Source organism: Apaloderma vittatum, unplaced genomic scaffold (assembly GCF_000703405.1).
Source record: "Apaloderma vittatum isolate BGI_N311 unplaced genomic scaffold, ASM70340v1 scaffold13820, whole genome shotgun sequence".
In the NCBI taxonomy this organism is placed as follows: domain Eukaryota; kingdom Metazoa; phylum Chordata; class Aves; order Trogoniformes; family Trogonidae; genus Apaloderma; species Apaloderma vittatum.
The window spans coordinates 1-15,239 of NW_009694098.1; the positions used below are offsets into that span (position 1 = coordinate 1).

Genomic DNA, 15,239 nt, shown 5'->3' on the forward strand with positions numbered 1-15,239 from the left:
GGACCAGGTTGCCCAGAGGGGGGGTGGCAGCCCCATCCCTGGGAGTTTTTCAGGCCAGGCTGGACGGGGCTCTGGGCAGCCTGATCTCGTGGGGATGTCCCTGCCCATGGCGGGGTTTTGGAACCAGGTGAGCTTTAAGGTCCCTTCCAACCCTGACAATTCTAGGATTCTATGATTCTATACTGTTTTGGTTTTTTGAGTTTTTTTTTTGTTGTTTTTGTTTTTGTTTTTGGCAGGGGAACCTTACGCCCTTAGTATCCCTTCGTGTGTGTTGTGGTTTGTTGGGTTTTTTTAATCTACTGCTTTTGCAGGGTGGCACATAGGTCTTCCTGCGGTGTTTGGATGGGTCCAGAGTAAAACAAAAATAAAGCTGTATGTACACAAAACCAAAACCCTAAGGCAGCATTGTGCTTCTGATCGTTTTTGCAAAGACCTCACGTACCATACGCCCTTAGTATCCCTTCGTGTGTGTTGTGGTTTGTTGGGTTTTTTTAATCTACTGCTTTTGCAGGGTGGCACATAGGTCTTCCTGCGGTGTTTGGATGGGTCCAGAGTAAAACAAAAATAAAGCTGTATGTACACAAAACCAAAACCCTAAGGCAGCATTGTGCTTCTGATCGTTTTTGCAAAGACCTCACGTACCATGAATTTAGATACAACTTAGTGAGGGATGAACGCTGCTGGATAAATAGCATGGGGTGAAGCTTGTTTTTCTAAGCCGTGGTTTATAACTGCGTGGTGTGGGGTTTGTTTGTCTTCAAAGATATCCTCTGCTGCCTGCGGTTATGGATTCACACTGCTGGCTTCTAATACCAAAGACATCACCAAAGTGTGGGGCATGGGCCTGAACAAGGATTCCCAGCTTGGATTCCAGAGAAGCAGAAGGGATCGAAGTAAGGATTGACATCGTTTAAAGACTTACAGGGCAGCACTACAGGATACCCGTGTTGTGGGAAACTTCACCCCAGAAGGCAGGAAAAGTGTCCAGGAGGCTTTAATGCAGAGTGTGGGGCTCTGCTTTTATTTTTTTCTCCCTTTTTATTTTTGGAACTTACTTGTGGTGTGCTTTACAACTGGCCCAGGTGTGTGTCTACCCTGTGCACTGCGTTTACTTTCTTGCCTGGATGTAACTAAAATCTAAGTGACCATTTATTCTGCAGAAAATGTGTGTGTGTGTTGGTTAGAGTGTTGCTTTGAATCTCTCTAGTTTGATAATAAACAACGTAGTGGCCTAGTTAATAAAGCAGTTTTGGCTCACTTATGTTGCCTTTACACCTATAAACTAATTTTATTTCCCACACAGATCTTTTTATACAGTCAGTGGAATTACTTTTGTGAAGCTCTGCTTTTTATTTTGATACCGAATTACAGTTTGAAGGAAAACCATGTCATTCTGTCTTATACTAGGCGCTCAGACACATTTAAGGTGACGATTTCTGTGCAGAACGTTGCCACTTCCCACCTAAGACAGATGCGAAAAACTCGCATTTACTTCTCTTACAGAAGGGCTGTCTCTAGCTGTTTGACAACATCCCCCCACAAACAGCTGGGGAAAACCATGTTAAAAGCGATTTTCCCCTTTGTAGTGTGTGAGAGCACAGTCCATTGCAGCGTGGTGCATCTGACACGGGCCAAAGATTAAACTTTGTGGAGAAGCAGAAGAGGTTGCCGAGGCGTGCAGTGGTGCTGCTGTGGGCTTCCAGGGGTGTGTAACAGAGCGAGGGGGTAGGCTTGACCAGCAGCTGCTGGGCAGAGGGTCCGCAGAAGCCTCCCCTCACGTCTGCTTTCAGAGTTTTAGCTTTTACTCGTTGTTCTGCATGTGCTGGTGTCTCAGGATTGTCTTGTCATTTTCTTGATTTTCATCTGGCCTGTGCATTGCTTTTGTCAGAGAACCTGGAAATAGGTTAAATAGTTTTGCAGTTCAAGCCCTTCGGAGTAAAAGAGCGTTCCGTGTTTGGTAGGATGCCCTGAAAGAGCGGTAAGATTGCTACTGCTCCGTACTTAACTTCCCACAGACAAGTTTCCCGTTGGAGGTGCTGCTCATTACTCAGTTTTGCAAACTTACTTCGGTACCCACTAGTTTCAACGCTGTGTCCCTGTATGCTTCATTTCCAGGGTGATTAACAGCCTTCTCACTTGTAGAGGGACGTATTTCATCCTCTAACTGCAGCTGTTTCTAAGCTAAACTACTGATATTTTACTCTCATCCTCCTCTTCCTTAGCCACCCCGTTACCTCATGTCTTCAAAACCCCTCAGGTATCAGTGATGGTTACCACAGACCCCAGTAGCCTGTGTTGCTGTGCTGGAAGGATCAGGGAGAGAGGAGAAGGCTGTTTGCTTTGTGATTTCCACATCTCTCTAGACACACACAAACTTCACTGCCTTCCAGTTCCTGCCATGTTCCGTGGCAGACTCCCTCCGTTTGCCCACAGCCAGCTGTGATGCCTGTAGTTGTGTCAGGTAGTGTCTTACTGTCAAAGGGTATGTGTAGGTTTTTCTGGGTTTTTTTGCTTTGTTTTTACCTGAACGCAGTGAGAACCAGTTAAAGCACTGCTGTGTGTGAGCAGAATACTGCTTTGGGACCTCTGAGATTTGATTTCACTTGTTACAGTGGCTTTCTTTGATATCAAAGCTTTTTATCTCCCCTTAACCTTTTTCCTTGGTACTGATTTATGTTTTGCTGTTCTTTTTTTCCCCCTTTGTTATTCCCAGTTGACTGTACCTGATTACATATTCTTCAAGTTACTAAGTTATCTTTTTCTAGTACAGCCTGTCATTTTCTTTCATATATGTTAGATCTCTTATCCCCTATGGAGCCAGGCTAGCTGATGTTTCTTGCTTTCCTTTTTTTCTGAAAGGGCCTTTAATCTACTGTTGTTTAAAGACAAAGCTGTAAGATTCTTTTTGTTCACCTTACATGCTGTCCCTTTGTGACTGCTGCTCTTGTACCTTGTTTGCAATATCCCTCGTTGCACAGGGCACTTAATTTGTGCTTAGTGTTAAGCTCTCTAGTAATCCAGCCTTATTCACTAAGGTGGTGGAACTTAGGGCGAAAGCCTCAGATTCTCAGTTCTGGCCACCTGAAGCCTTAATCACATTCAGCCTCTAGGTGTGGGGGGTTGTTTAGGCAGTGATTACTGGCTTCAGCCATCCCTGTTGCTTCTGACTTCCCCTTGCCCCCCAGGGAATCCCAGTCAGCCTTCTGCTGTGGCTTTTCTGAAATAGATCTGCTTTTGTAACAGAACACAAGTGACAGTGTGTATGTACGTTGGCAAATGTATGACGACTTTGCTCTGTAGAAGCTACTGACTTTTTAAGTTTCTCTCTTTTCCTTAAGTGAAGGGCTATGAATATGTCTTGGAACCATCTCCGATTCCGTTACCACTGGAGAAGCCGCAACAGACTCGAGTCTTGCAGGTGTCCTGTGGGAGAGCCCATTCCCTGATCCTGACAGACAGCGAAGGAGGTACGGTATCACTTGTGCTGCTGGCAAGGAATGCCTGACTATGCTTTTATAAAAGCTCCAAAAAAGATTCTCTTCTGTCCTCCAGAACCAGACCGCAGCTGTGCTGTCTGCACTGTAAATGTGGTGCAGGTAACTGTTGGCCTTTTTGGGACTGCTCCTGTGAGGGAGAGCCTTAAGTTGATAAACGTGCCTTGAGCTCCGCTTGGCTCAAGCTATAAACGTGTTGGAAGCTTTTTCACTACAAATCTTGCAAAATACGATTTGTTTATGTAGCCCCAGGCCTTGTTTAAGTGTAGCCTATTTGTCTTGTCCGGTCAGACATGTTTTCGAATTCCCTTTTGGATGGCTATGCCAATACTCCTGTATTACCTTCCCCTTGAAGCCCCAGAGTGCTACATTTATAAAAGCGATTAATTAATAGGCCTTTACGCCGGAGATCCTGTCTGTGAATTGGCTCACCGTGTCTCTGGGAATTCTCTGGCGCGGTGGCTTCGGCGCTGCGCTGAGCGATCCGGCGCTGCTTATCAGTGGGGGAGCTGGTTGGCAGGTTGATGTAACGCTCCTGTGGGAATGCTGATCTATTTCTGAGTCTCCTTGGCAACGGCGGGATGAACGAGGCAATTACTGAAAAAAAGCCAGTGGGCTCCAGGTACTGCTGCTGCGCCTGCAGCAATAGCGCTGGGGTGGTGTTGACAAAAAGGGATTCAGTCACTTGAATTTAAGTGGACTTGGTTTGAAGAAAGCTTATGGCAATTTTTACAGTATCTGTGTTCGACCTTTCAGACAGAGCACTGTGTGGAGGTATTTTGTGTGCCTGAAAAGAGGCTTTTGGGGATTGGACAGTAATAAAACTAGTGCATTTTACTGTTGTTTTTCAGTTTTCACAATGGGGAACAATTCTTATGGACAGTGTGGCCGGAAGGTTGTTGAAGATGAAACTTACAGGTGAGAATCCAAAGATCCTGAACTTCCTTTACGTTAGAAACATAATTGTGTCAAAACAACCCTGCAGAAAAGCCTGGAGGTGGGAAAAATCCGGTAGCTTGAGGATGCCATTTAAGATTAAGGAGTCTGAGAACAGGCTTTTATGCCACAGGCATCGTATAAGCGGCCTGGCTCTTCAGCCAGGCTGGGCGCTGGCTGTCTTCTGACCACATCCACAAAAGGCAGAGAGATGTCAGCACATGACAGCTTTCACAGGGCGTAGCGAGAAAACCCAGCCTCCAGAAACTGAGTGAGGTGGGTGGTGTTGGTAGTCGGCCATTCTCTGAGTGCAAGTGCCATTTCTGAGGGTGCTTCTTTCATCATTTACTGATGGAAACAGCATCCTTTTGGTGAATCTCTTTGCTGTAACTGGCTTTGAATCCATAGTGGTTTTCTTTTACAGGCTCTTTGTGGGCCACAGTGAAGCATATTCTCAAAATTCTCTTTAAGATAGTAGTGATGTAAGCAGGTGATGGGAATATGTTGAGAGTTACTGATACCCTGGCATAGACTAGAAGAGAACTTGCTCATCACTTTCTCTGTGGTCCACAAAACTTGCCCTGTAGAGTTTAAGAAAAATAGCTGTGATTTAGGCAGCTTTTTTTCGCCTCCGTACTGGAAGTTAGTCATTGGTTTGTTCAGAATTCCTGTTTTTGTGAAAGAATGACAACATGGATGCTAACAGTGCGCTGTCTGTGTTCTGGGATATGTGGTTAATCGGTGGTTAAGTGTAGTGTTTGTGTAGGTGCTGCAGTATTATCTAGTGTCTGTGATCCTCCTAGACTAGGGAATGTGTTTGAGAATTGCTCCCACCCCCGGTTCCCGGGAGAGGTTATATTAAAAGTGACAGTTTCTTAACTTCTTAAATAAGAGAATACAAAATTGCTTTCTTCCTATGTGCAGTAATTTTCCAGTGGAGCTATGCTCTTTGAATAGGTAAGAGGACACGTGAAAGAATCTCCTCTCTTCTTAAAATAACACAGTGCTTTTCAGTAAAGGCAGGTCTACCTTCAGGACTTTTAGTTGCAGTCCTCTGAAATCCTCTTGTGTTGCCTTTTCTCTTCTCGGTGGTTGTTTGGTGGTGTCCAGTGAAAGCCATCTCATTCATCAGCTGAAGGAGTTTGACAGCAGAATTGTCCAGGTAAGAGGATCATCTGAACTGGGCTCTGAAGGTGGATTGAACACAGGCTGAACAACTGAGCCCAGAGGGTGGCACGAAGACTAGTTGAATGCCAGAAACTAGTCCTGTACCCCGGGGTCACTACTGGATCCAATCCTGTTTAATGTTTCCACTAATGGTGTCGGTGATGGGACAGAGTGTAGACTCTGCAAGTTTGCAGAGAACATAAAACTGGGAGGAGTGGCTGATAGACCAGAGTGTGGTGCTACTGTCCTGGGCCTGGAGAAGTGGGCTGGCTTGAACTTAGTGAAGGTTGGCAAGGGGAAGAGCAGAGTCCTGCCCCAGGGGAGGAACAGCCCCAGACACTTGGGGCTGACTGGCTGGGAGGCAGCTCTGTGGAAAAGACCCTGACGCTCCTGGTGAACACCAAGGTAACCATGAGCCAGCAGCCTGCCCCTGCTGTGGAGATGACTTTCAGAGGTTCCTTCCAAACTCAAGCAGTCTGTGATTCTGTAATGAAAAGAAAAAAAATATATTGTTATGCAAATCATTTGGTTGAAGCTCTTTGAAATGACAAGGCAATCTATTATATGGATGCTTATAAAAAGCACGGGGTGGCAGTTTGCGCTGTGCCCCTGCAGAGCAGTTGCAACTGGCAGCGCAGGGTCTGAACTTGTTTGCTCAGCTCTGGGTGACACCTGCACGGCAGAGAGGTCGTTCTGACACCTCGTCTCTTCCTGTCCTGATTTCTTGTTCCTCTTTGTCACTTTTATATCACTTGAGAACTGTTTTATTTTGAGTTTTATCTTCCCGGTTTCAAAGTGAGCTGTGAGACTGTGCACTTTACACTAGGCAGCATTTCCCCAGGCAGTGTTTCCAGGTACGGGAGCAGCTCACTGGTACGTCTGCGCCGTTGGAGCAGCACTCTGTGGGCAAACAGTGCTCCTGTTCCACGCAGCATTCTAGAAAGCAGGGCTCATTCATTTAGGCCTTCGTGATGAGAGAGTATGCTGTGTTACATCCTCATGATGTTTTGAATTAGGCTTCTGCTCAGATTGGTCATGATTTTATTTTTTTTAAGGGACTTGAGTAGTTGTGCAAACATATTAGTTTTGTACTTTGATTATGTGCTCAGTATTCTTGGTAATCACTCTCTTAACTTGTGGATTAAATCCCTTTAATCTTTGGCTAATTTTTAATGTCTGCTTTTGAAGATCTTGTCTCTAGTTCATGCCAAGCCTGTGGCAGACATGATTGCTAGTTCAACATAAATGTTGATTTGAGAACACATGTGTTCCTAGAGCACTTACATGGCAAGGAATCAATAACAGTTTGTCGCTGGCACTGAGAGCCATGTGGTAGCAGTCTGGGAAGGGAGTTCTCTTACTCACTCTTTGCTGTTTTATTGTGTAGTACTGTTGAATCAAACTTTCTGCTAACTAGGCCTTGTTTTGGATCTTGGAACAAATCAACTGCAGCTTCACTTTCCACAAGAAAATGCCTCTGTTTTCTGTATCGTGCAGTTCTGAGCCTTGCCTGTCTGCAGACCCACTTGGTGGGGAAAGAAAAGTCAAAATCTGAGTTGCTGGATGTTGTAGAGGGTCAGTGCTCTGTTTACCTGCCAGTAGTGCTTTGTTAAATCCATTCTGAAGGCGTGACCTTTCCTGATCAGCTCTGACTTTTTGTTTGTGTGCAGGTGGTGTGTGGGCAGGACCACAGTCTGTTCAGAACCAAGAAAGGTGCCATCTATGCGTGTGGGTGGGGAGCTGATGGACAAACAGGTAGGAGCTCAGCTCGCATTTGGGTGAGTTGATGATACAGAAAAGCTGTCCTAATTCAGAGCTCGTGATGTATGTTCGGACAGAAAGGACCTGATGTGTTTCCAGCTGTGTGCAGATGTTCTCAGTGCTCTTGTGTTCCCAAACTGACACAAAGCAGTTCATTTTTAGAGGATCTTTAGGATGTCATGCTGGTAATCGAGGCATGCAGTCTGAGGAGAACGTATCAGCTCTTTGAGGCTTGTGAGGGGATGTGGAAGTGGCACAGGAAGGTTAGCTCCCTGCTTCTGTGCAGGCTTTGCCTTCCTGATTCTTGTTTCAGGGTCTGTTTCGCTTTGTTTGTGGCTGCTTGTCCACTGAAGCTGGTAGTTAAGAGAGAAGGACAGAAAGATTTATTTCAGAGGAAGGGCGATTGGGTTATAACATGACATAAGTGGTTCTACGTAAGTGTTAAAAGTATGTCTGGAAAAATATTCTTTATCATCTCTCTCTACTTTTTTCCTTCCAGGTCTTGGGCACTACAACATCACCAGTGTTCCCACGAAGCTACGAGGTGACATTGCTGGAGTAAACATTGTCCAGGTCTCTTCCTATGGGGACTGCTGTCTAGCTGTTTCAGATGAAGGAGATGTCTTTGGTTGGGGAAATTCAGAATACTTGCAGTTGGCATCTGTCACAGAAACCACGCAGGTCAGTTGGCCTTGGGGCGTGTTTTCACATGTTTCGGTTCAGCTGCTGCGCAGAGTTAAAAATGACACACTTCTCCCTGCTCTGGGTTCTTTTTCCAGCAGTATAAATCAGTATAAACTAGCACCACTAGCAGGCTGGTTTTACCTATTCTCACAAGACCAACCTGTCTGAAGTGTTTTGTATAGCTTTAGGGCAGGAGGTTACCCAGCTGTTGATAGGCAAAGGCTCGTGTCACCTCACCCTGGTTTGTTAGTGTGTTACAAGAGTACACCCTGTATTCTCCTCTCTCTGTGCCATGGACTTCACACCAAACTGAGGTCCAGCTCGAGTGCCTGTGCTGGTTTTGGGACAGGATTTAGTCTTTTCGCTGGCTAATCTAGAATTTTGAGTGGCCCTGCTTTGAGCAGGGTGCCAGACCAGATGACCCTGGGAAGTCCCCTCCAGTCAACTCTCATGTTGGTGAACAGGTTTATAGCTCAGTCTTAAACACATTCACGTATCTCAGAGTTTTTGGAGCAAATTTACGTGAGGCAAAAATACAGTGCTGACTTGACACTTGGTATTGCAGTACCGAGGTAGTTAGGCAGGTGGTCTCCCCTTACAGGTAGTTAGGAAACGAAGTCAGGGAATCAATTAGTACGGAGGCTGTGCTTGGTAGAAGGCTGAGGACAGACAATTGCATTCATATGGCTTTAGTAAAACAGGTTCTTTTGTTTCCTGTGCCTCTCCTGATGTGTCCTTAACGTAGGGCAGTAACTGAGACCAGTAAGGCCTGAAGCAGTGAGCAGGGCAGTGCTGTAACGGCTGGGTGCTCGAGGGAGGTCCGAGGGGTCTAAAATGGGTGAATGGCACATTTGCCAAAGGGGGAGCTTTGAGGACAGTACAGTCCCAGCTGTGGAATAGTGGAGCTGGATATCATCTGTGAAACCTGAGGCCGCTGTTTACGTGTGTCAAGCCCTGTAGGTTTCTGTTGTTTTGAACTGTACCAAATAAGAGTGATTTTCTTTGAGTGATTTTTTTTTCCCTAGTATGTTAAAAAATGCTGCCACAGGCCAAATTTTAGTTGCAAAAACTTGCAGCTGTGCTCACCTGTTGATTTTTTCCATTGTGCCTAACTTAGAGGGTCAGGGATATAAGGAGAGAATAAGCATTCCTGGCTTTGTTGCCATGCATGTAAACCTTCCAGTAGGTAACTTTCTCCACTTTGTCCTTACTCTCAGCCTTAATGAATTTCATGTAGTTTTTTTCAACTTGGGACTTGGCATTTGTTCTGTTACTGAGGCGATAAAGGTTGTCTGTATCTGGAATTCAGCGTACGTAAGCTCTAACCACAACTAGAGAACAAGCTGAAAATGCGTGTCTAGTTCACAGCAACTCTCTTGCAACCTCCTACAGGTGAATGTCCCCAGACATTTGCCGTTCAAGATTGGGAAGATAAAGGAGGCTGCGTGTGGTGGGACTGGCAACGCTGTGCTCACGGGTGAGTTCGCTTTTACAGTCATCCTCTCCAGGGCAGAAGGTGGGTGGTAACACTGTGGAGCAAGCAGCCTGTTTACTGGAAACAGGAAAGTACCCTCTGTTACAAAGAGAAAGCTGGGAAGTGTTTCAGCCTGTACATGGGGAGTTATTTTCACTGGCCGCAGAGCGTTGCTTCCAGTTTGTGCTGCTGTGTTTATGCAAACTAGAACAAGAGCCTGGTTGCTGCCAGCAGTTCTGATTTCATTTGCTGATCGCAAACAGGCTGTGTGTGGCCTGTAATGAAGATGGGTATAGGAGGGAAATAAGGTGACATTTGAGAGAACGAATAGCCCTTCAGACACAGTATAAATCTGACAAATAAATTTTGAGAAACTAGGCTGGAAAGTAGAGAGTTCTGAGAACAAGTAAACTCTGCAGTGGGCTGCTTACTGAGCGCTGCTCTGGATTGCTTGTGGCCAGGGGAGCACAGCTTCAAAGTCATCGGGTAAAGGAGGGAGGGACAGGGTTGTACTATTACGAAGCGTCGTCTCGAGGAAGATGTTCGTATATATGATATGGTTGTTGCGATGACAAGACATGGGAGCTTGCAGCATGAGGGGAGCAGAGCCAGCAGACCCAGCAACTTGCTCTGTCTCATGGTGTCCAACTGCTGCCTTTCTCAGGCCCTTGGGGGAAGGCAGGGTGCCAGGCAGAGCGGCGAGCCTGCTGCTCGTTTGGCCATTCCTCAAAGGGAAAATCGGTGATAATAAAACACTCGACCTCTGTCCCATCAGTCCGTTGAAGTATTTTATCCAGCCCGCACTGTTGGTGTTATTTCCCCTTGAAAGCTTTGCCCGTGGAGCTTGATCTGCGTGCAGACAGAGCATAGGAAAGAATGAAGGCGTTTGGTTAGGAATGCATTGGGTATGAATTTTAAATAATTAAGAGGTGCTAGACTGCTCTGGGAGAAAGGAAACTATCCCTTTGGATTTGATTAACTCTTGGTCATGGCACGAATTTCACAAGCGGAGGCTTTCTTAGAGAATGTGTTCTTATTGCACTGCAGAAGAAGGAAATGTTTTTGTCTGGGGATATGGAATTCTTGGGAAAGGACCAAACCTAATAGAGACGGCAGTGCCAGAGATGATCCCACCCAGCCTTTTTGGCTGGTCAGACTTCAATCCGGACGTCCGCGTTGCTCATATTCGCTGTGGACTCAGCCACTTTGCGGCACTTACAAGTAAGTTTCTGGTCCTGCTGTCACGGAGAATTCATGTTGCCATGTTACTGGCATCTTTTACTGTCTTTAAACTTAAAGCACACTGGAATGCAATAGGCGGGGCGGGCAGCATGTTTGCAGGTGTCAGCATGGTTTCTAACTTATGCTTGAATTAATAAAGTGTTACTCTTTTAAAGCAAACAAAAAAGTCTCAAACAGGAAACCTAGGAAAGTTTCTTAATTATTTGTGTGGAATCAGTTAATCAGTTGCACTTTAGAAGCAGCAGGAACTTATGGGATAAAGGAACAAACTAAACCAGAGTCTAAACTGGAGCTAAATGTCAGGGTTCCTTGGCTCTTCTGACCGATGGAGTTAGCAAGCTGAAGCGGGAAGACCTACATATTTCTGATGTGAAGGGTACGATACATCAGTATGGACACCCTCTACTTGGTACCAGCTTTGGAGGGGCTTTGAATTTGAAAGTAATTTAAAAATGGGCAGCAGAGGGCAGCAGCACAGAAAACCCATGTACTTGGCAGTGACAGTAACAGTTTACTAAGGAAAAGCACTTGGTCCTTCTTGGGATGCGGTGTGCGCAGCGGTGGCTGCCTGGGTACAGGGTGCTGGTCACTGCTCTCCCCCTGCTGTTCCGGAAGCTTTAGAAACTGTTCTCATTAAATTGTACTTGGTTATAGATCGTGGTTTGGTTGTGTCTGCTGTGGGGCTGATCTGAACGCTTCTGAGATCTGCATCTTTTGCTGTGGAGCTTAAAAGTCTCCAGCTCGGTTGGACACAAGTTTTTCCTTGTCATTACAAAATCACTTCTGCCAGGGAGCTGCATAACCAGGCGCCTGGTGATGGCTCGGGACGGATTTCGCTGCCTCACTTACCCAGTTTGCTGGTGTGGATCAGATGTACTTTTCTAACTTCCAGCACAAATTATTTGCTTCATTACAAGTGATTCATAGAATCCCAGAACGGTTCAGGTTGGAAGGGACCTTGAAGACCATCTCGTTCCAACCCCCTGCATGGGCAGGGACACCTCTCTCCCACCAGCCCAGGTTGCTCCAAGCCCCGTCCAACCTGGCCTTGAACCCCTCCAGGGATGGGGCACCTGCAGCCTCCTTGGGCAGCCTGTTTCAGTGCTTCACCGCTCTTGTGGTGAAGAATTTTTTTCCTTATATCTAATCTAAATCTACCCTCTTGCAGTTTCAGGCCATTGACCCTTGTCCTATCACTACAGGCCCTTGTAGAAAGCCCTTGTCCAGTTTTCCTGTAGGCCCCTTTTATGTATTGGAAGGCTGCTGTCTGGTCACCCTGGAGCCTTCTCCAAAGGTTCCCTGGAATCTCTTCTGCTCTACTCTTTCTTCAAATAAAATTCCAAAGCAAGAGCTGTGAGAGGGGGAGGCAAAGACTCGTGCCCAGAACTTGCTGCTTGTCCTGCTCATTAGGCATCATTTTCCCCAACCACAAGTGCATTTATTGTAACTGGAACTAAACTCGAGGGCTTTCATACTGCGTGTATAACCCTTTGTGCTCCCAGAAGCACTCTAGCCACACTTGCCAGCATCACAGATAGAATTCTTCCTTTTTAATGACTTTGTTCTCTTTTTTTCTTTTTATTCTTTTTTTTTTTCCCTCCCTGTATAGACAGAGGAGAACTGTTTGTGTGGGGCAAGAATCTAAGAGGGTGCCTTGGAACTGGAAGAATGGAAGACCAGTATTTCCCGTGGAGGGTAAGGATGGTAGTATTAAGACCAATAATATCTTGTTTAGCTATTCTGTTACCCTCAGGGCAAGAAACACCATTTGCTGTGTAGTTTTGTTGAGTAATTTTGAAAGAAGTGGAAGCCTAAGATGTCTGTAGAGCTGCTTTGATTTGCAGAGATCCTTCCAGAGCCTGCTTAGGGCTGGAGGTACTCAGTAAATTTTTAGTCTGATATTTCAGTATTTGGAACTTCAGATCCCAAAGCAACAGCCAATCCTGTACCATCAAACCTGAATGGTTGTCTCCTCCGTGTCCACCTTCTCCTGCCTGCCAGCCCCTACTGTCTCTCCCTCCTCATTCTACCTTTTGTAGGAGCTGGGAGAGAAACCCCCCAGTATTGGTTTTCTGTGACCTAAAGGACTTGCATCACATGTCTAAATGAGGCGAACATCTTGGCCGTGGTGGTCGGCCTGTAGTGGCAGCAGACCCACGTAGCAGTGGGCGTCCTTCCCCTGCTCCTCTGCCAAGTCAAGCAGCCATGGCGGTGGGTCGCTGGGCTGAGTGTGTCATTCCAGTAGGAGATCCTTAGTCACTGAACTGTTTTCCTGGCTGTTTCGCAACACTTCCAGTTCCACTCCCTTCTCACGTGGGTCTGAGAGCCAGACTCTGGGGGTGTGGAGGAGTCTTTGGCTCTGGAGTTCAGCACTCAGCCTAACAGATGTTCCCGGTCTCCATGAAGGCCAAGTAGGAGAGGAGGGAGGCAATCAGTGGGACCACCCTGGAGTCCCTTTCTTTGTGCCTGAACTTGTGGTGGATGTGTTTCTTTAGCATGCTTTCTCCTCCTAAAAATGAACAAAAAAAGACCAACCCTGGGGCATTTGCCTAAAACCCCAGTGCTGTGGCTCAGTGGAGTTTCTGAACTCCTTGAACAGGGCATGACCAGGTTTCCCCACGTGTGGACAGAGCAGGTTGTGCCAGCCAGCCCCCTCCTGACACTGCCCAGACAGTGCAGCAAAGCGAGCACAGTTAGCAGGATCCTCTGTGACCTCCTGCCCTGGAACTACCCGTCTGTCCTCTCCCCTAGCTCTAAGGAAACACTTGGGTTTGTAGCCTCTGCGTTTGAGGTCAGGTGTGAGTGGCGGAGCTGTAACTACGCCAGTGATGAGCTGGGTCTGCTCAGCATCAAAGCGAAAACTGCCTTAGGCCGAGTCGAGCTTTTGGCTCGTTCCGGTCCTTGCCAATGAGAGAAGAGGCAAATCCTTGCGGTGCTTGGGCAGCTCCTCGTCCTGCTGTCTGGATGACGCTCCGTTCGGTCGTGCTGTTTCTGCTGCCGAACAGATGGGCTGAGGCTGCAGGCTCGCGAGCCCGCTCTTTCTGTCCTTCCAAAGGCTTCTGTGAAGGGAGAAGGGGGAGCGTTTCACAGCTCGATGCACAAGCGTGTCTGGTGCTCAGTCTTGCTTTCTCTGGGTTTTCAAGCTGGCCCTTTCATTGGTACCTGTGAAACCAACTGGCATGTTAAGCAGAAGGGGGAGAGAAATAGGCAACGCCAGGTGCAGGGTACCAGCTTGAGAAATAATCTGCTCTTGTGTGTCTGATCCAGGTGACCGTACCCGGGCAGGTGGTGGATGTTGCGTGTGGAGTCGATCACACGGTCAGCATGGTTAAGTCTTTTACCTAGTACCGTTGCTGGGCCTCAGCACTGTGCTAAGAAGACGAGGAGATTTCATGATGAGCTTCCTGGAAGGGAAGACTCATTCCGTGAAGCCAAACCAGAAGTGACTGTGAGCAGAAATGGCCGTAGCAACGCCTGGGCGTGTTGTCATCTGCCTCGTTGAAATGCTGCAGCCTGGCTGGAAGTACATTCCCTGAGGAGAGTGGAAACGCAGGGAGTGCTCTGTCGGGTTCATGGTGAGCCCCCAGAGAGTCTGAGCCCCAGCCCACAGCTGGTGCGTCCCTCTGTGCCTGGGGATAGCGAAGACTGGCATGAGATGAAATCTGTAGCACAAGACGTTTCACTTAGGGACATTTTCCCTGTCACCAGCTCTGGCGTGTCAGTGTTGGGCCGAGCCAAGCTACATCTCAGGGGAAGGAGAGTCTCTGCACTCTTCAGGGCTATGCTGGCTCTTGGTCCCAGAGAGCCCGTTTCAATGAGCCAGGCTTTTCGGCAGTGCCTGCCCAGGGAAGGAGTCTCAGTGGGCAAGAAACGGAGCCTCGTTTCTCCGTACCTGCTTGGCAGAGAAGTTGTGGTGAGCGCATTTAGGACACAGTGAGCTGATGGAGAAGGGGATGCAGCAGCTCTATGTACTTCCCAAATCTTGCACTGATGTGTGGGAAACTCACCTGTGAAATACTCCAAACATTAGGCAGAGTTACGTGGTTTCCATCTGCGTGAGTTATTTCTACTGAGTAAATTATTTTGGCAAAATCCAAGCTTATGTGTTTTTAATGAAGTGATTATATATAAAGTGTATCAGTCATAATGGGTGTGTTCTTGAGCTTCACCTCACACATGAGCTGCTCTCCCTTGCGCTCTGTGGCTAAACTTCAGCATTTTGGTTTACGGGGATGTGACAGGGACCCTCTTCTGTCAGCTGAGACCCCCCTGCACCTGCAGGACCGGTGCCCTTGGAGGCAGGCCCAGTGTCTGTGACCACAGGGGACATTGCACACTCCCATTTTAGCTCCATTAGCTGAAGTTCTGTATCAGATGTGTTGTGTAATTACCAGAAGTCGGGGGAGTTCAACTGCCTGGATGAGGTCAATCTTGAAGGGCTTTGCATAAAACACAGGAAAGGTGAAACTGCACAGAGACAT

At 47.1% G+C, this 15,239-nt stretch overlaps 1 protein-coding gene across 1 annotated transcript; it reads left to right on the forward strand.

Annotated features, from left to right (window-relative positions):
* The first annotated feature begins 94 nt into the window (after nucleotides 1–94).
* On the forward strand, nucleotides 95–14,103 carry WBSCR16 (Williams-Beuren syndrome chromosome region 16). The gene is made up of 11 exons (XM_009866394.1): nucleotides 95–127; nucleotides 764–893; nucleotides 3,339–3,467; nucleotides 4,346–4,412; nucleotides 5,541–5,592; nucleotides 7,268–7,352; nucleotides 7,858–8,039; nucleotides 9,435–9,519; nucleotides 10,564–10,737; nucleotides 12,368–12,453; nucleotides 14,026–14,103. Exons 1-11 carry the CDS (start codon nucleotides 95–97, stop codon nucleotides 14,101–14,103), a joined length of 1,101 nt encoding a protein of 366 aa, XP_009864696.1.
* The last annotated feature ends 1,136 nt before the right edge of the window (nucleotides 14,104–15,239 follow it).

Excerpts from the sequence above, each read along its gene's own strand:
- WBSCR16 (XM_009866394.1), top strand. The coding sequence starts at position 95 with ATGTCCCTGCCCATGGCGGGGTTTTGGAACCAG. Across the intron at positions 3,468-4,345 it reads CCTGACAGACAGCGAAGGAG|TTTTCACAATGGGGAACAAT; the intron begins GTACGGTATCAC and ends GTTGTTTTTCAG. Across the intron at positions 10,738-12,367 it reads CCACTTTGCGGCACTTACAA|ACAGAGGAGAACTGTTTGTG; the intron begins GTAAGTTTCTGG and ends CTCCCTGTATAG.